Consider the following 20,582-nt stretch of genomic DNA (forward strand, 5'->3'; position numbering starts at 1 on the left):
ACCTACCATGAATCTACTGCACCCCTGAGGACGGTGAGCCATTCCTCTCCTGAAATGATGTCCACGTTCAAAGATGAGACAACACAGAGGGAGGCCACTCATCCCACTATGAATGAGCCAGCCTCCTCCAGCCCAATTCTCTGTTATCATACGAATGAGTACCCGGCATCTAGCTCCAGAAGGCAGACGCAGTGACAGGAATCCCTCACCCCAGGCATGCTGAAGGTCAGATCATTTACAGCATGCAGAATTACACACAGCAAGATCCCACAAACAGCAAACATAGGAGACAGCCTGGGGGTAACTGCACTGCCAGCCACAGTTGAAAAGCCTCAAAAATCGATTCTTCTTTTCGCAACAGAACAGCTTTCCCAACACCAAATCACCGTGACTTCCTTTTTTTGGTTTCTGACTAATAACCACCAGGAGTAATCACCCTGTAGCCAATTAGAAGTTCACATGCAAAGCCCATTCAGTATCAGCAGTCCCGCACAGACAAGGATGGACTCTCTACTACTCTCAGGGTGAGTCTGTAGGTGGCTGTACAAACCGATGCAGCTAGCGCAGGCTCTATTACACTTGGGGCCAGAGGTGCTCATGGGAAGGGATGGGTGGGGTTTTGGCGTGGCAGCACGCTCCTTTCACCCAGCTGCCACCTTTCTCCTGACAGCAAGTCTCGAGATCCTCAGCACCTTCCCAGATGCTCCTCCTCCACTTTGGATGGTCTTGGGCCAGTGATTCCCATGTGTCTGCCAGCAAAAGTATCCCTGAAGCATTTCCACTGAGGGCTCGCCTGTTGTTTCAGAGCTGGGAGCACAGCACCTGCCCGGGGAGTGTCGTGTCGGTCATGTGGACCACGTGCCAGCCGATCAAGGGTTAGCCGTGCCTCGGTATTGGCCTGGTTGAGGAAGTCAAGCAAACCACACAGGACTGAGTAACCATGAATTACAGTTAAAGTCAAGTGACTACTGGTAGCTCATTAAGCAAGCATTTACTGCCCAACCTTAGTTGATCTGAGAGCAGAGTCAACCACATGGCTGTGGGTCTTAAGTCACTTGTAGGCCAGACCAGGGTAAGAATGATCAGTTCCAACGGGGGACAGTAATCTTATGATCACTCTTTCAATTCAAGTGGACTCTTAACTTCAGATTTTTAAAAATTGGATTCAAAAGTCCACCATCTGCCATGGCAGGATTTGAAACCAGAACATTTACCTGGTCTCTAGATTAATAGCCTAGCAATGATACCACTAGGCCATCACTTCCTCTTATGGCATTAATGGCTGCATAAGGAAGGGTGAAAGCAGTGACAAAGGATATAGGAGATTAAAGGGATGTTATATCTTTATTTAGTTCACAGTTTTAATTTTAATTTTACAAAAGGCTTAGAAATCCAGCTAACATTCAAAATGATTCTCAAAATAGTCACATAGTAGCACAATATGGTGTGATGCCAAGCCTGGAAATGCGCACTAGCCATTAGACGTGATGAATATTTCACCATGTTTGTATAACAGGAATGGGAGACTTCAGGTTTGGGGCGAAGTTGGAAACAGTAAGTAAAAACTAAAGAACTGTGAATGCTGTAAACCAGAAACTAAAAACTGAAGTTGCTAAAAAAGCTCAGCAGGTCTGGCAGCATCTATGAAAAGAAATCAGCTAACATTTCGGGTACGGTGTCCTGAGGTGTGTGTGGGAACATCCTTAAACAGGTTGATTACAAAATACAGAGGGCAGGTCTAGCTATTCCCATCACTCAGCACGATAGAACAGAAATGCTCCCGGTGTTGGGGAAGACCAGAACTAGGGGTCACAGTCCAACAATCAGGGGCAAGCCATTCAGGACTGAGATAAAGAAGCATTTCTTCACTCAGAGAATTGGGAACACGTGGAATTCTCTCCCACAGGAAGCTGTTGGGGCCTGTACGTTTGATATATTAAAGATGGAGCTGGGCATGTCCCTTGCAGCTAAAGCGACCAAGGGGTATGGGGAGAAAGCGGGAGTGGGATACTGAGATTGCATGATCAGCCATGTTCGTATTGAATGGTGGGGCAGGCTCGAAGGGCCGAATGGCCTACCCCTGCTGCTATTTTCCGTTTCTAAATGGACAAAACCAATGAAGGAAGAAAGTCTTTCCCTTCATGAACTTTCAGTTTGGAAGGTTACTATTGAATATGCTTTCATGAGGCAGGGCATTCCGGATTGTAACTACTTGCTGTGATTTAAACAAACCTTTGGCCAGGTCTCTCCCTCACCATGTTCCCCTGCTTTGGCTAACATATGGTTCAAAAACAAAAGCAAGGAAATACAGTTCCACGGGTTTAATCTTTCCTGGTCACACAGTGACTGCTGAAAGGTTCTTGCAGAAATTCCTTGCACGAACCATGTCAAAGCAGAAATGTTTGAGTCGTTTAAAACAAAAGGAAACGGTTATCGATCATACTGAAGGCACATCAGAGTCAGCAACATTATCCCTGGCAAAACAGTGAGCAGTAAAATCTCAGATTGTTTAAATTCTTCAAAATTGGGTTCAAACTGCTGTGCGAACCGTGTGGGCTCCAAGGGCCTTTATCGCCATCCAGTGGAAAAGCTGCAGTATTGCAGAAACACAATACCAAAATTAGTAACATCTATGTTGGCAAGTGAGCTTCTAAGTTACATGGTGAGACTACAGGAGCTGAGAATTTGTCTCTCTTAGAGTACAGAAGATAAGGGGAGGTAGGGGAGGGAGGATTTAATCAAAGGTCTTATGAGGGAACATGTTAAGAATAAATGAGTAAAAATAATCCAGGGGCAGGAGGGTGGATTATCAGAGCACATGACTATAAGAACCAGAGGGGAGAGAGAATTTTTTTTTTAAAAAACAAAGTGAATACTTGAAATGTAGACATTTACAAGGGTCTGAAGAAAGCTCAAGGGAGCAGGGGTAAGGCAATGTATAACATTCTAAAAATTATGAATTATGAAGGGCACAGACAGGGTGGACAGGAAGAAACCTTGCCTTTTGGGGGAAGGGTCAGTGACTGGAGGCATAGATGTAAGGTGAGGGGCAGGAGGTTAACAGCAGATGTGAAGGAAAACATTTTCCACAGAGGGCATTGGGGACCTGGAACTCCCTGCCTGTAAGAGTGAAGGAGGCAGAAACTCTCACAACATGAAGGCATCACTGGCTGGGTCATCATTTATCGCCCGACCCTAGTTTCCCTTCAGAAGGTGGTGGTGAGCTGCTGCCTTGAACCGCCGCAGTCCACCTGCTGTAGCTTTACCCACAACGCCCTTATGGAGGAAATTCCAGGATTTTGACCTGGAATAATGACGCTGAAGGAATGGCGATGTGCTTCCAAGTCAGGATGGTGAGTGGCGCAGACAGGAACTACCAGGTGGTAGTGTCCTTCTAGATGGAATGGGTCATAGATTTGGAACTTGTGAAGGATCTTTGGTGAATTTCTCTGGTGTGTGTCAATTAGCATAGTGCACACTGCTGCTACTGAGTGTCAGGCAGTGGATGTTAGTGGTTGTGGTGCCAATCAAGCTGGCTGCTTTATTGAGATGTGCACTGGTGATGCCAAGGGCTATGGGCCAAGCGATGGAAAAGGGATAAGAATAGTTAGGTGGGTGTTTTTGACTGGTGTCGACAGGATAGGCCAAATGATCTTTCTCTGTGCTGTAGACCCCCATGACGCTAATCAGAGAGTTCTTTCAAAGGGCTGCCTCAGACATAATGGGCAGAATGGCATCTGTCTGTGCTGCGAGATCCTCTGAGTCAGCCAGCCCTTATCTATCAGCTTTAGTTCCAAGTCTGCACAGACCAATGTTACACTGACCGGGGAAACAGGAGAAACAGTCCCAACAGGTCTCTGCAGACAGGGACAGAAAACTCAATAAGGGTACACTGTTCTTAAACAACACAACAAATACTCTTCACATACATGCATGAAGATCGGTACAGGCGACACCACATCCTGAGATTAAAGTGCACATCAGCAAGTCTACAGCTTAGTGCTATGCTGCTCTGCTCTTCACCCACCAGGTACAACTTCAGGTACATCAAAGAAAGTCACAGACCCCAAAATGTTCACTCTGTTTCCCTGTCCATACATGCTGCTGAGTTTCTCCAGCACTTTCTGCCTTTATTTCAGACATCCAGCATCAGCAACGTTTTGCTTCTGTTATATGCATCGTTACATTTCCATCTCGTCTTTCAGAAACTCACAGAGTCTGAAAACACTTCACAGCAAATGAAGCACATCTGAAATGTAGTCAATGTTTTAACAAAGGAAGCACCATAGCCAACAGGATCACATTAACAGTATCAGAGAATGAACAGGTCATTTGTATACTATTACGATGGAGAGGGTTCAGAAAATATGTACAAGGATGTTGCTGGGATTGGAGGGTTTGAATTATAAAAATAGATTGGAAAGGCTGGGGCAATTTTCCATTGGGTGTAGGAGATTGAGGGATGACCTTATAGACGTTTAGAAAATCATGAGGGAAAATCATGGATAAGGTGACTCTCCCCTAGGGCGGGTTCAAAACTCGGAGGCATGTTTTTAAAGATGAGAGGAAAAAGATTTTAAAAAGCTATATGGGTAATTTTTTACACAGACAATGGTTCCGGTGTGTAATGAACTTCCAGAGCAAACAGCAGATTCAGTTAACAGTTACAAAATTTAAAACACATTCAGACAAATTCATGAATAAGAAATATTTGGAGGGCTATGGGCCAATGGAGGTGGGTGAGACTAGTTTAGTTTGGGATTATGGTTGACATGGACTGGTTGGACTGAAGGGTGTGTTTGCATGCTATAGGGCTTCATGACTCTATAATTCTTTAAAAAAACAGCAGTTTTGAGGGCATGCTGGTTGAAGAGTAAATTCTTACCAGAACATTGGGGAATAAAAATCATCTGCTTTTCTACTTCAACACTGTCTAAAGTTAGAAGACAGACTGAGCCACAGTTTTAACACCCTGTTCAACACACAACATTCTCTCAGCATCATAGTGGTCTAAATTATTAGATTTCTCTCCTCAAGTATCTGGTTAGTACTTGAACACACACTTTCAGACTCTGAGGTAAATATACTACCTCTTTGCTTGCCCCCAGCTACTTAATTTGCTATCGAAAACGAAAGCATTTTCATGAGAGCTCATTTTTAAAATCTTACCCGTGGAGTAATTCGGACAGGAATCTGTGCCATGGAACTTGTTCCCGGAGCATTTTTTTCCACAGCCTGTACGGAAATCTTTTTCAGGTGGATTTCTGATTTTTCTCCCTGGAAACAACAAAAAACATTTGAGTTAAATAAAACACCAGAGAAGTACCGCGGGTTAATCAACAGAAAGGTGGTTTTAACACTACGTGTGGGGCACTTTGTTCACTTACCATTTCCCCCAGCCCCAACAAATGACAGGATTAATAAAAGCATCACAAAAACTGTGTGGCAAATTTTTGGTTCCATCACCAAACCTCTCTGCTTCTCTTGCCTGCTTGTAAGATGCCAACTTAAAATCTACCTCTTTGAAGAAATGTTTGCTCAGAAATGCCCCAAAATCTCTTCCAGTAGCTATCAGACAAATCTCTATCAGACTTATTTGATAAAGCTCCTGCGACATGCCTCGGGATGAGTCATTATGTCTTAAGGCGCTATACAAATGCAAGAATACAATGCGACTGCGCTTGAGCAGGACAGACAGAAAAACAGCAAGGGGTTACAAGTAAAATAGTAAAGACTTCATTATGATGGAGGACCAAGGGCTGCCTTGGCTGGATATACTCACAGCTGCTAGTTCCAGAGCTTCAGGAAGAAGTGAACTATTGAATAAGTTAATAGTTACTATAGACACCAGAGCTTGTTTTATTTCATTTGTCTTTGTTAAGCTCAGTGTGAAAAGATCTCTTGATACGCACCTCTCTGGATTCTGTAATACTAATAACTAAATGTAGAAGCTCATCAGTTCTGCTCAAACCTTCTGTTCTCTCGCTGAGTTTACATGGTCCTTTCCTTCAGACTTCATCTTTCATCATGGCATCCGATTGTAATGGATCCCAAACCCTGCTGCTGGAATGACTCACTCGAATCTTGCTCCGACCATTCCATATTAAAACCTAAGCAACTATCCGAAGCCTGCAATGCTGCCAACATCGGGAAAAGGTTGTGAAACTTGAAAGGGTGCAGAAAAGATTTACAAGGATATTGCCAGGGTTGGACGGTCTGAGCTTAGGGAGAAGCTGAATAGGCTGGGGCTGTTTCCCTGGAGCGTTGGAGGCTGAGGGGTGACCCTGTAGAGATCTATAAAATCATGAGGGGATGTGGATAGAGTAAATAGACAAGGACTTTTCCCTGGGATGCGAGAGTCCAGAACTAGAGTGGCTCAGTGGTTAGCACTACTACCTTGCAGTGCCAGGGACCTGGGTTCAATTCCAGCCTTGGATGACCGTCTGGGTGGAGTTTGCACATTCTCCCTCTGTCTGTGTGGGCTTCCTCCAGGTGCTCCTGTTTCCTTCCATGGTGCAAAGATGTGCAGGCCAGGTGAATTGGCCATGCTAAATTACCTATAGTGATAGGTGCATTAGTAGGGGAATGGGTCTGTGTGGGTTACTCTTCAGAGGGTTGGTGTGGACTTGTTGGGCTGAAAGGCCTGTTTCCGTACTGTAGGGAATCTAATCTAAGAGGGCACAGGTTTAGGGTGAGAGGGGAAAGATTTAAAAGGGACCTAAGGGGTGACTTTTTCACACAGAGGGTGGTGCGTATATGGAATGAGCTGCCAAAGGAAGTGATGGAGGCTGGTACAATTACAATATTTAAAAGGCATCTGGACGGGTACATGAATAGGAAGGGTTTAGAGGGTTAAGGGCCTGGTGCTAGCAAATGGGACTAGATTGGGTTGGGATATCTGGTCAGCAGGGACGAGTTGGACTGAAGGGTCTGTTTCCATGCTGTACACCTCTGTGACTCTATGAGTTGGCTCACAATGTGACGGGTAGGGTGTGGAGGCGACACTATAGCTGAGCAGTTTCGGTTTCCAACCCCTCTTGTTAGCAGGGATAAAGGCCTTCAGTCACATGAAGAGGCAAGAAAACCTGGGATATGGGCCAAGTGCTGGCAAATGGGACAAGATTAGGTTAGGATATGGACAGGTTGGACCGTATCTGTGCTGTACATCCCTATGACTCTATAGAAAGATGACCTCTGAGAGGAAAATAACTGGACACTGAACAAAGAACAACGTAAACAGGTAAAGATTATTACAAGAGCCTTCCCCCCCACCCTCCCCTATTTGCTCTCTTCCGTCAGCAGGTGGTGCCCTTGAGTCAAGCTCGGAAAAATCGGATCTGCTGCATTTCACAAGGAAAACCTATCGCCAAGGCAATACCAAGCTGCAGGTTTTTGCAAACAACTTCCCTTACCTTCTTTGACAGTGACGTTGAAGAACCTCTCGGCACTGCATCTGGAACAAGCAATTTTTGAAGAGTCTGAAAGCAGGTAGTAATTTAGACAAACCACGCTGATTGCACCAGAACTCCACAGAGAATAACAGTTGACATTTACACAGAGACACTCGCAACTAAACACACCCACCCCCACCCAACTTCAGAGGTAAAACCATGGACCCTGAGGAAGGTGGAAGAGGAACGAGCAATACATTCCGAGGAGTTTTTGTTCCTTTACTCATTCATTGGATGAGGACATCACTGGCTAGGCCAGCATTTATTGCCGCCCCTAATTGCCCAGAGGGCAGTTAAGAGTCAACCACATTGCTGTGGGTCTGGAGTCACATGTAGACCAGACCAAGTAAGGATGGCAGTTTCCTTCCCTAAAGGACATTTGTGAACCATCAACAAGTCATCCTTTATTGACACGTACATATTACTTAACACTGGTACAGCTTCCTCAGAGCCAACTCTCAGAGTGGGCAAAACCTGTGACAATCCTGTGTTTTTTTTGTCGTATGTGTGTGCAGGTGACACAGTGAAAAACAACAAGTGTGTAAATCTTTATTTATAGTCCGCCACCTGGAAGAGAGGAAACAGCCAAGTGGCCAGTGACAAACAGTGTCCTTCTCAGAGGGCAATGCTGCGTGATCAGACAGTGAAGGGGAGGGCAGGGATTAAATCGAAATAGAGTCGGAGGGGGAAATAATACAGTCCACCCCCTGCAGTGCCCACCTTTCCCTGAAAATCTCAAGGGTGTTGACAGGCACTGTGTGCTCCTTCCCCAGGGACACCCAGGCTCTACCAGATGGGCTTCTCCAAACAGTGGGTTCACAGTCATCATTAGACCCTTAATTTTGCTGAATTCAAATTCCATCATCTGCCAGGGTGAGATGTGAACCCAGGTCCCCAGGCTATGGCCTGGGTCTCTGGAATAACAGTGCAGTAATAATACCATTAGGCCATCACCTCCCTACTACCTAAGCGGCAGAGGGATTCAGAAGCAAATGGTTGGAGAACAGTGGAGGAAAAGGGGATTGGGATCCAAAGTTATGACAAGATTTGGTAGAGTATTGGCTCAGAATTGCTAAAAGCCTTCGAGGCAGGATGGAACAAATCCATAAATAATACAAAGGTGAAACTGTGTGAAGCTACAGCTAACAGTGAGGATGGGCAATGGAGGGGGGTGGGGGTGGAAATTTCAGATTTAGAGGTTGAGTGAATGAATGCCAATCTTAGTGAAGAACACAGTAACTGCAAATGCACACGGTGTGTTTAATTGCTCTGTCACCTCTGCAAATTTGGTATTGGTAAAGCATCCTGGTGAAGCTTTTCAGCTTTCAGTCATCAGGATAGACACAAGAATGCCAGATTTCAATGGAGCGCCAAATGTGACCTTGACTTCCGAGGCTCCCCCAGGTGGTAAGGAAATGCTGCTCACCATTACTCACAAGAACCCACAAACAACAACATGATGATGACCCGGTTATGCGTTTTCTTTTTAATCTGATGTTGATCGAGTGATAAATATCGACCTGGTCATCAGAAATAACTCTTGCACTTTCTTTCAGAACGTTGTCACGCGATCTTTTACCTCCAACCCACCTCGGTACAAGGTCTCACTCGGAAGGCAGCACATTCAACCGGGAAGCATTCTGCTGCAGTGGCTGTGTCAGCCCTGAGTGTGCTCAGGTCTCCTGGCGTGGGATTTGAACCCACTACCATCTGTAGAACAAACAAGCAGGATGCCTCGTGCTGTGCTATGGTGGATGCCACCAGAAACAAAAGTGTACTAGAAGAACTGACAGCAGTCAGCAAACTGAGCCAGGCTTGACAAGTACCAAGAGAAAGGGAAAGTGCCCCTCACCTTGCTTGGCATTCTGTGGTTTCACTGTGGCACTCTCTTGGCTCTTGTGTGAAGAATCATTGCCACATTTGATGGTCTTCTCGGGGGGACGGGGATGTTTCCTTTCATGAATCAGGTGGACTTTGTTCTCCCTGTGACCAAGGGCATTAAAAACAGAAGATCACTGAACCAACAGCAGCTGGTGAAAAGTCACCTATCCCACCTTCCAGTTAGATCCTGTTCCTGATCTCTGGCAAAACTGATCAGCCGCTCAAGAGAAGCTTGGGAGCAGTTGACATTGACTTGTTTGTGGCCAAAACTGAAAACCACTGATGACCTAACCATTGCTCAGTTTAGTAACAGGAACATAGGAATTACAGGATGCCATTCAGCCCCTCTGGCCTGTTTGACCTTTCCATAAGATGCTGTACATCTCTATGACTCTACGACTCTATGGTAAATACCCCTTAATACCTTTACTTAACAAAAGTTTATCTCTCTCAGATTTGAATTAACAACTGATTCAGCATTCAGTGCTGTTTGTAAAAGACAGGGCCAAACATTTACTAGCCTTTCTGTGCAGAAATGCTTCCTAGCATCTCTGCTGAACAGTATGGCCCCTACTCATCAGATTACTTCCCCTAACACTGGAGGGCAATGGAACTTAATTAATATATCTCAGGCAAGAAAACTCTTGCCCCCACCACCATTCTTTTGTCACACTATGATGTGGATTTACCTATGAAGTTTTACTCATCAAATTAAAGCAAATGCTGGGAATCTGAAATAAAAACGCAAAGTGCTGTTTTCAGACTCAAAACATTAACCTTGTTTTCATCTCTGTAGATGATACCAGAGTTTCTCCAGCATTTTCTATTTTTAGTTTACACATCAGCTTTCTTTGGTTTGCTTTGTGTATTATTTTTTTGAACTCTTGACGCCTTATCCAATCCTGCCAGAGTTTTGGAGAGTGACATCCATAGTTATATAATCGCCTCTGACTCACTTCTGTGCCTCCCCGCTCAGTGAGGTTGGAAGCTGACTTAAACTGTACAGCAAATAAATAGATCTTTGGGCTTAACAGATCTTGGCCAGTGTCTGTGCTCCCAGCGAGACCCCTCCTATTCTTGATCACCAAGCAGAATATCCTTTCTTTCCCATCTCTCTCATATGCTTAAGCGGCTTCCCCTCAAATGCATTCAAAGCTATTCACCTCTAATAATCCCTGGGGTTGTGAATTCCACACTCTCTCTACCCTCATGGCAAATGGGCTCTTCCTGAGTTTGTAATTCATTCATTTCTGCCTTAGATTTATAGCCCCTAGTTCCAGTCTCTCATATCACGGGAAACAACATTTCTACATCCTCCTGGCCTGAGTCCTCTCTTCTTTTCTTTAGATACAGGAGCACCGGCCTGTTCAACGTTTCCTCATCATCCTAAGATTTCACTTCTGGGGTCATTTCTCAGCAACCTTTATTGCCCAGGAAGATTGCTATATCGAGCGGACGCTCACACAATTCCTCCCAGGGACTGTGGAAGATAAGTTAATTGCTGGTCTGCTAGCCCTCAAGGCTGCTCTGTAAAACGCAACAGAATTTTACAACAGAAAAAGATTTCATCTTACGTACCGTTGGTGAACTTTGCCTTTTGCAGTCTTCACGGGATCATTAGCAACACAATTATCTTTCTGTCAGTGTAAAACAAAAGAACGGGTTAAGTTTTTAACTCATAATCTCAACGGGACTGAAATGCCACGATCCTGCTGTAGAACTATCCCAGGCACGCACACATTAAAATTTGATAGTGTTTTAACCATTACATAATCCACCATCAGTGCTCTAACTTCCAAGCAAAGAGATTTATCTTCCCTCTTTACAGGAGAGTGATGTGCCTCCCCATTTAACAGCAGAACCAAGAACAGCAACAATTTCTCAAAGGGTTAGAGGGTCATACAGTGAGTGACTGAGACACATATTTGAACTAATGCCAGCCATCGTGGTCACTGAAAAGTCAATAGCACTGAGCAAAGTAGATCAGTAAATAAATTTAGTTTTGGCTGACAATTGTGGGTGGCATGGTGGCACAGTGGTTAGCACTGCTGCCTCACAGCTCCAGAGACATGGGTTCAATTCCCACCTCAGGCGACTGACTGTGTGGAGTTTGCACATTCTCCCTGTGTCTGTGTGGGTTTTCTCCCACAGTCCAAAGATGTGCAGGTCAGGTGAATTGGCCATGCTAAATTGCCTGTAGCGTTAGGTGAAGGGGCAAATGTAGGGGTATGGGTGGGTTGCGGGTCGGTGTGGATTTATTGGGCCGAAGGGCCTGTTTCCACACTGTAAGTAATCTATTTTAAAGAAAATTCCCCAGTTGCTGTATTAAACAAATTCCCCTTTAATCTTCTGTACATCAGTGTTCCTTTTTTATATATTCTTAGTAGTTTACGTAATCCCACAGTTAGAGTCACAGTTTGGAAAGGGCGACACCAAAAATAAACTTTACACAGAGAGTAGTAGGGGTGTGGAATGCCCTGCCTGCAGCAGTAGTAGACTCGCCAACTTTAAGGGAATTGCAGGTTGGGTGGGTTGGCCAATGTAAATTGTCCCATAGTGCAAAGGCTACCTGGGTTAGCAATGGATTACAGGGATAGGGTAGGGTTGACTCTTCGGAGGCTTGGAGACAGTAAGAACTGCAATGCTGGAGGTCAGTCAGTCAGATGTGGAGCTGGAAAAGCACAGCAGGTCAGACAGCATCCATGCAGCAGGAGAGGCGCAAAAGTGAAACAGATGCCTTCAATCCAACTCACCCATTTAGATTTCCCAAATGAAACTAGTTCCTTTTGCCTGCATTCGGCTCATATCCATCTGAACCTTTCCTATTCATGTAGCTGTCCAAACATATTTTAAACATTGTAACCGTACTTGCATCTACCACTTCCACTGGCAGCTCATTCCACATACAAGCCATCCTCTGTGTGAAAAAGTTGCCCCTCAGGTCTCTTTGAAATCTTTCTCCTCTCAACTTAAAATTACACCCGCTCGTTTGGAACTCCCCTACTGTTCCCCCAACCTGCACTTGGGTACTCTCAGCATCTCCCTCCCTCTCCCTTCCTCTAGTTTTGTCGCATTGAAGTTGCGCATCTCGCTCTCGCCCTCGTGTCCCCATCGTGTGAAGTTTTCATGCCATTGTGTCTAAACATAAGAAAGTGGTAATGAATCTGGGGAAAGGTAAAAGTGTTGGGTGAGCTGTAAAGTGCTATATCAGCTAGTGCAGCAAGACTTGAGTTTGGCTTCAATGACTCTACCGTATTCTATATGTGTATTAACATAATGTCAGTAACATTATTATTTTAACCAAAACAAAACCCCCAAAATAACAGGTGTAAAGTCATAACCTTGGGGTCCAGGAACCTAACCATAAGTTATTAATTTTTACACTCCCAAATTCATCATTCGCAGGGGTTTTCAGGAATGGAATCCTTGTGGATACAGAGAAATGACTGGGTATCCAAGGTAACTAGATAAAGATAACACACAACGGGTCTTGTGAAATGTATACAATTGGCTGTTTGGAATCGAAGCAGATGGAGCTGCTTGTGTACAGGCAGTTAGATAAGGTGCAGCCTTGAGGAATACTGATAGAAGCCTCTGTTCAAGATTTCTCCAAAGTCTGGTGTTCATCCGAGGAGAGAGAGGAAGGGTCTGACCTTGCACTCACATGTTCCCATGAGATTAAGACCTCCCAACCCCAACCCCTACCCCAGGGGAACTGGATGATTCGTTAAATAATAGCAAGCCAAAACAAAGCGGAGTAACTGTGTGTTTTCCTTTGACCAGTGGGGAAGTCCACACCGCTGTTAAACAACCAACTCTTTGATATGTCAGGTGGACCTGAGAGTCGAGTCTTTTATTTCGCCATTCCAGCCCATCAGCCCCATCACTGACCCCTCGCCCCTTTGCCCGGAGTTCAACACTTCAACGTTACCCGCTCCTTTTGGTTACTGGGCATTGTTGATTGAACACTCTTTTCACAGACATCAAGTCCCCGTTCCTTCTCATTCTCATCACTGCCAGCCTTACAGTGAGCGAGCTGCTTTTCCTGTTGTCTCTGGTCCGGAGCCAGAGGAAGACTTTTGCTGTGTCCTTCACGGTCACTTTGGAGACATCTTCTATAGACTAACTCCATCTCCTGACTATGAGACTGCAGGAGGGAGAAAGAGAATGTGAGTGCGAGAGAAAGACCACAGGGCTTGATGTAAATATATATGGACACGGCCTCAAATAACAACAAAGAATGCAGTATTCCCAATTGCGTCACTGTGAACCTGACAGTGCATTGAGGACCACAGCTTACTCACTGTTTGGGCGATCAGACTCCAAGGGCAAGTTGTACAAACCTGGCTCACATTTCTCCGTGTATGAAAGACATGAGAGGGTGGTCTGATTGAGGTGTTTAAAATACGGAAGGAATTCAGACTGGGTATGCGGGGGCAGCTATTTCTTCTGGACCAGGTGGCAGGAAATCGGGGTGGGGGTGGAGTGCGGGGGGAGGGAGAGGGGGGGGACAGTTTTAGGGTATGAACCAAGTGAGAAGATTAGGGAGAATTAGAAACAGAAATTGCTGGAAAATCTCAGCAGGTCTGGCAGCATCTGGGGGCAGTCCAGTGACCCTTCCTCAGAACTGATGGTAACTCAGAAAGGGTTGATATTTATGCAGAAGACGGGGAGGGGAGCGAATAAACAATAGGTGGAGGCAGAGCGCAAAGAGAGAGAAAACTGCTTGAAGAGTTAAAGGAGTGGATAATGACCAGGCTACAAGAATGAATGGTTGTTAATGGGGCCTATTGTTAGCTGACAATGTGAAGGTGAGGCCTGGCGTGTGGGGGTGGGGAAAGCAAGGGAAAGGTGCTCAAGCCTAAAAACTGTTGAATTCAATATTGAGACCAGCAGGTTTCAGGGTTTTCCGAGTGGAAAATGAGATACTATTCTTCCAGATAGAAGCAAATTACTGCGGATGCTGGAATCTGAAACCAAAAGAGAAAAATGCTGGAAAAGCTCAGCAGGTCTGGCAGCATCTGTAAGGAGAGAAAAGAGCTGATGTTTTGAATCTAACTGACCCTTTGTCAAAGCTCTGACAAAGCTCTGACAAAGGGTCAGTTAGACTCGAAACATCAGCTCTTTTCTCTCCTTACAGATGCTGCCAGACCTGCTGAGATTTTCCAGCATTTTCTCTTTTGGTTACAATTCTTGCAGCTTGCACTGAGCTGCACTGGAGCACTGCAGCAAGCCTTGAGACAGTGATGTTGGCTAGGGAACAGGGCGGGGTGTTAAAGTGACAGGAGACTGGAAGCTCAGGGTCTTTTTTGCGGACAGAACTTGGGGGTTGTGTGAAGCAGTCACCCAGACTCCCCAGTGTAGAGGGGAACACATAGTGAGCAGTGGATGCAGGAGACTAGGTTGAGTGAAGTGCAGGTAAATCGCTGCTTCACCTGGAAGATGTGTTAGGGCCCTTGGAGACTGAGAGGGGAGGAAGTAAATGGGCAGGGGAAGGTGCCGTGGGGCTGTGGGAGCCTGTTGGGAGTGAAGGAGGATTGGACGGGGGTGTCCTGGAGTGAACGGTCCTTGCAGAGGGCTAACAAGGGAGGGGAGGAGAGTAAGTGCCTGGTGACGGCATCCCGCTGAAGGTGATGGTAATAGCTTCTGGATGTTGATGCTGGTCGAATGGGAGGTGAGGACAAGGGGGACCCTATCACTGCTGTGGCAGGGAAGACAAGGGGTGAGGGCTAAAGGGCAGGAGATAGATCGGACCCGGCTGAGGACCCTGTCAACTAAGGTGCTGGGGAATATTCAGTTGAGGAAGAAGGTGGACATTTCAGAGACCCCCTTGTCGAAGTTGGCATCATCAGAACACGATGGAGAGAGAGGAACTGGGAGAATAGAATAGAGTCTTGAGAGAAAGCCGGGTGTGAGGATGTATAGTGAAGGTAACTGTGGGAGTCGATGGGTTTGTCATGGATATTAGGGGCCAACGTATCGTCAGAAATAGAAACAGACATGTCAAGGAGTCAGACGTGGACCAGATGAACATGAGAGCGGGGTGGAAATTGGAAGTGAAATTGATAAACTTTTCCAATTCCCGACTAGAGAGGGAAGCAGCACCAATGACATCATCAATATACCGGAGAAAGAGGTGCAAGTGGGAGCCGGAGTAGGACTGGAACAAGGAATGTTCAATCAACCCCACAAAGAGTCAGGTGTTACTGGGGCCCACGTGGGTCACCATGGCCACCCCTTTGATCCGAAGAAAGTGAGAAAAGTTAAAAGAGAAGTTGTTGAGGATGACAATGAGCTCGGCCAAACAGAGGAGGGTGGTGGTTCAGACCTTTGTTCCAGGAAGAAGCAGACAACCCTGAGACCATGCTGATGGGGGTTAGAAGATTAGGAAGCACTGGCTTCACACATACAGGAGCAAAACCATGGAATATTCTTCCCAAAATGCCACGGTGAGAGAGGAATTGGCCGTCCAAGGCTGAGATCCATTGCTTTTGTTACACAACAGGACCTTGACCAGATGGGCTAATGGGCTGAGAGGTGGCAGATGAAGTTTAATTCAGATAAATGTGAGGTGCTGCATTTTAGCAGGACGTATACACTGAATGGTAAGGTCCTAGGGAGTGTTGCTGAACAGAGACCTTGGAGTGCAGGTTCATAGCTCATTGAAAGTGGAGTCGCGGGTGGATAGGATAGTGAAGAAGGCATTTGGTATGCTTTCCTTTATTGGTCAGAGTATTGAGTATAGGAGTTGGGAGGTCATGTTACAGCTGTACAGGAAATTGGTTAGGCCACTTTGAACTATTTTGTGCAGTTCTGGTCTCCTTCCTATCAAAAGGATGTTGTGATACTTGAAAGGGATCAGAAAAGATTTACAAGGATTTTGCTGGGGTTGGAGGATTTGAGCTTTAGGGAGGGGATGAAAAAGCTGGGGCTGTTTTCTCTGGAGTGTCAGAGGCTGAGGGGTGATCTTATAAAGGTTTATAAAATCATGAGGGGGATGGATAAGATAAATTGACAAAGTCTCGTCCCTGGGTCGGGGAGTCCAGAACAAGAGGGCATAGGTTTAGAGTGAGAGGGGAAAGATTTTGAGGGGCAACTTTTTTATGCAGAGGGTGGTGTGTGTACGGAATGAGCTGCCAGAGGATGTGGTGGAGGCTGGTACAATTGCAACATTTAAAAGGCATCTGGATGGGTATATGAATAGGAAGGGTTTGGAGGGATATGGGCCAAGTGTTGGCAAATGGGACTAGATTGGGATATCTGTTTGGCATTGGACCAAAGGGTCTGTTTCAGTGCTGTACATCTCTATGACTCTAATTGCTACATAGTCTGAAAAATGAAATTAAACTGGACAAACCACCCTGCAACAAGCTAGGCATGAGAAACGGTGACTGTAACATTGTGTGTTTACCTAAAGCACTTAACTGGTTCAAGAAGACAGCTCACCTCCACCTTCTCAAGGACATCTAGGGGTCAGAAATAAACAATGGCCCAGCCAGCAACCCATCCCATTCCATGAGTGAATTAAAAACAACAGCAATTGCTGATGTAGCTCACAGTTTTCAGCTACAAACCTCAGGAACTTCTCTGCTTACCCATCTCAGTTGCACAACAAGGTCTACCTGGATATGCAACTTGTTTTTGGAATTATTATTTCATCTCACTATATTTCCAAGTATTATTAATGTTAGGCACCATTAAAAATTTACTCACTTTACTGCATCAAAGATATAATCTTATCTTTGTAGCATATTAAAAATAAACCAGTGAAACAATAATGGCATTCTCACAGAATCCCTACCATGTGGAAGCAGGCCAATCGACCCATCAAGTCCACGATGACACTTCAAAGAGGATCCCACCCAGACCGGCGCCCACCCCCCCCCCCATGTAACCCTGCATTTCCCATAGCCAATCCAGCTAACTTGCACATCTTTGGACTGTCAGAGGAAACTGGAGCACCCAGAGGAAACCCATACAGACATGGGGAGAATGTGCAAACTCCACACAGACAGCAGGTGGTGAGATAGATTCATGTAAAGTGAGGTAGCGAAGGGAGCAATCGGGGTAGGCAGGAATGTGGATTTGAGGCCTTGAACTTATTGAATGGCCTATTCCTGCTCCTGACTCAAATATGCTTATTCAGAAGCACGTGACTGTTAGCAAAGCACTTTGGGACATCATCAGGTCTTTCCTTTGAAGTCCTTTCCCTGCATTCATTTCAACTCGTGACTCCATTTTGTGCAGTCACATTTTAAGGTGAGACTTCATTTTGTAGCTATATTTTCAGGGAATTCACAGAACATTTGCCTTCAACCCTGGATGAAAAGTTACCTGACATCTCTCAGGGTCTACATTCACATATATACAGGGCCCTTGGGAGAACTGAAGGCGACCAGTATATTGAGTATAAAATTGTAATAGGGAACACATGTACAGGAGCATATTTCAAAATGTTAGGCTCCACTTTATCTAATATGCATGTATTGTAGCACATGTGCAACGCTGAGGGATGAATCACACAATGTGTTGGCGGGAGCACTACACACTTCATTATACAGTGCAGCCCGGAGTGTGTAATTTGAAAGCGTGTACAGTCCCAGCCTCCCACACAGCAACAGCCAAGTTGATTCCCCTTAAACTGCAGCTTAATTCCTGCCAATGTTGTCCGCCCAGGAGCTTTTCTGTCACAGAACATGTCACATCAATGTCAAAACCTACAATGAATGATATTTGGTTTCTAATTTCACCAACAGGCACCAGCCTACAAAGATCACAGAATTCTATACGCCTTGGTAACAGGCTGTGAAAGGCCTATTATAAGGCAGATCATGTCTCTTCACAAGAGTTTATTACTTGCCTGGCATCCTGCCTAGTTTTTCAGATTGCCGAATCGGGCAGGGAACAGTCAACATTGTAGGTACTTACTGATAGCGCCGCTGGGTAATGGCATTGTCTGTAGTTCTTTAGATACATATCAAATAAATCAGATCAGGTTTTATGGGGAAGGCTAAAATAAAATAGAAACAGCAGAATGTTAGAAAAAAAGTTTAAATAATCTACTGTTAAACCTTAAATATCTGTCAATAATTGTGTGCAATTTCATAATCTGAAATGCTAGGTTAACTGTAGCGCAGTTGCAAGCACTCTCATGTGAGTGATAATGTAGGTTATGGATGCATGTCATCGACTAGACCGCGAGCACAAGATTAGAGTGGTGCTGGAAAAGCACAGCAGGTCAAGCAGCATCCGAGGAGCAGGAAAATCGATGTTTCGAGCAAAAGCCCTTCATCAGGAATAAGGCAGGGAGCCTCCGGGGTGGAGAGGTAAATGGGAGGGGGATGGGGCTAGGGAGAAAGTAGATAAGAGTACAATAGGTGGATGGAGGTGGGGATGAAGGTGATAGGTCACAGAGGAGGGTGGAGCGGATAGGTGGGAAGGAAGATTGACAGGTAGGACAGGTTATGAGAATGGTGCTGAGCTGGCAGGTTGGAACTGGGGTAAGGTGGGGGTAGGGGAATTGGGGAAACTGGTGAAGTCCACATTGATGCCCTGGGGTTGAAGTGTTCCAAGGCGGAAGTTGAGGCATTCTTCCTCGAGGCGCCGGGTGGTGAGGGGGTGCGGTGGAGGAGACCCAGGACCTGCATGTCCTCGGCAGAGTGGGAGGGGGAGTTGAAATGTTCGGCCACAGGGCGGTGGAGTTGATTGGTGTGAGCCAACATGCTCATGCAGTAGTGAGGGAGTGTTGCACTGCCAGAGGAGCAGTCTTTCAGATGAGGTGTTAAACCAAGACCCTCTCCATTCTTGTGGAATGGATGATCCCACAGAACAGTTTCAAAAAGAAGCAGGGAAATTAGTCAGCTTACAATCCAGTGTCACCAAAGGTGATTATCTGGGTATTCTCCTGTTTAGTCTGACCCTCAGGGTTGAGGACAGCTTCCTTCAGCTCTGAAGCTGTAAGTGCAAACGTGACTGAAAAACATTGTGCCCACACCCCCTGCCTCAGGTGGGCAATTGTTTTTTTTATGATTCATTCACAGGATGAGGGCATCACTTGGCAGGCCAATAATTATTACCCAACCCCGATTACCCAACGAGAAGTTAAGGGCCAACCACATTGCTATGGGTCTAGAGTCACACATAGGCCAGACCAGATAAGGATGGCAGTTTCCTTCCCGAAAGCACGTTTGTAAACCAGGTGGGGCTTTCCTGACAATCAACAATGGATTTATGGTCATCATTCGACTCTTAATTCCAGATTTGTTATAGTGGGATTCAAAGCCAGGTACTCAAAGCATGACCTGCCTCCTGGATCAATCCTCCATTGATAATACGAGAGACCACTGCCTCCCCCTTTTGAAGAGGAGGTGGGTGGGATGATCCAGCTCTTTCCACAATTTGGCCTCAAGCTGGGCCGGTCAGAGACATGCCAAATGGTCAGCACCATAGCAGATGCTTCCTCTCCAGTGTGAGAACATCTCTGAAGTGTTTCTTCTGGAGAATTGCTTGCCATAATGAAGCCCATAATGGAGTGGAGAGCTCCCTTTTGGGTCAGGCATGAGGATGGTGTGGTCCAGACAATGCAAGCGACTAACCAAGAGCAGTCCTGGAGACGTTGGCTGGTACTGATATTGAGACGTCAATATAACACTGCCCTGTGGGAGAGCTTGCTGTCCACAAACCAGCACCCGTGTTTCCTCCATTACTTTCAAAGTAGCTCATTGGTTGTAAACCCCTTTGGAGTGACTGGTGATCTTGAAAAGCATTCTGTAAATGCAAATTGTTCATTTTCTTTCCCTTACACCACAGCCAATAGTCAGAGTAAGCTTTACTTCATGTTCTTGTATAAGTCACATCACAGATATGTTATAGAGAGTTTTGTTGGACTCCAACTTGCCAATTGTTTAGGCAGCCCATACATTTGCAAACCTACCAACATCAAACCACCTTCTCCCCCACCCATTTTCTCCACCATCTTGCATGCATTAAGTACAACATTTTGCAAAGTCAGTAACCTAACTGAGAAATGGAATTGAACCGGAAATCTTCCCGAAATCCTCATTCATTATCGGTCCCATTCACCTTTCACCCCTGCATGTCCTGTTGACCAAGACTGACATCCAGGTAAAAACAATGACTGCGGATGCTGGAAACCAGATTCTGGATTAGTGGTGCTGGAAGAGCACAGCAGTTCAGGCAGCATCCAAGGAGCAGCGAAATCGACGTTTCGGGCAAAAGCCCTTCATCAGG

The 20,582-nt window shown here is 45.6% G+C and overlaps 1 protein-coding gene across 1 annotated transcript in view; it reads right to left on the reverse strand.

Moving 5' to 3' along the window:
* LOC122563108 overlaps nt 1–20,582 on the reverse strand; it is a 63,933-nt gene that overhangs the window by 30,415 nt on the left and 12,936 nt on the right. The window contains exons 2-6 of the mRNA XM_043716545.1: nt 13,264–13,479; nt 10,911–10,969; nt 9,304–9,434; nt 7,413–7,453; nt 5,170–5,277 (exon numbers count right to left, since the gene is read on the reverse strand). Of these exons, the coding sequence (XP_043572480.1) occupies nt 5,170–5,277; nt 7,413–7,453; nt 9,304–9,434; nt 10,911–10,969; nt 13,264–13,464 (540 nt within the window). The 5' untranslated portion in view covers nt 13,465–13,479. The remainder of the gene's footprint in view (nt 1–5,169; nt 5,278–7,412; nt 7,454–9,303; nt 9,435–10,910; nt 10,970–13,263; nt 13,480–20,582) is intronic.

Source organism: Chiloscyllium plagiosum, chromosome 26 (assembly GCF_004010195.1).
Source record: "Chiloscyllium plagiosum isolate BGI_BamShark_2017 chromosome 26, ASM401019v2, whole genome shotgun sequence".
NCBI classification, from domain to species: Eukaryota; Metazoa; Chordata; class Chondrichthyes; order Orectolobiformes; family Hemiscylliidae; genus Chiloscyllium; species Chiloscyllium plagiosum.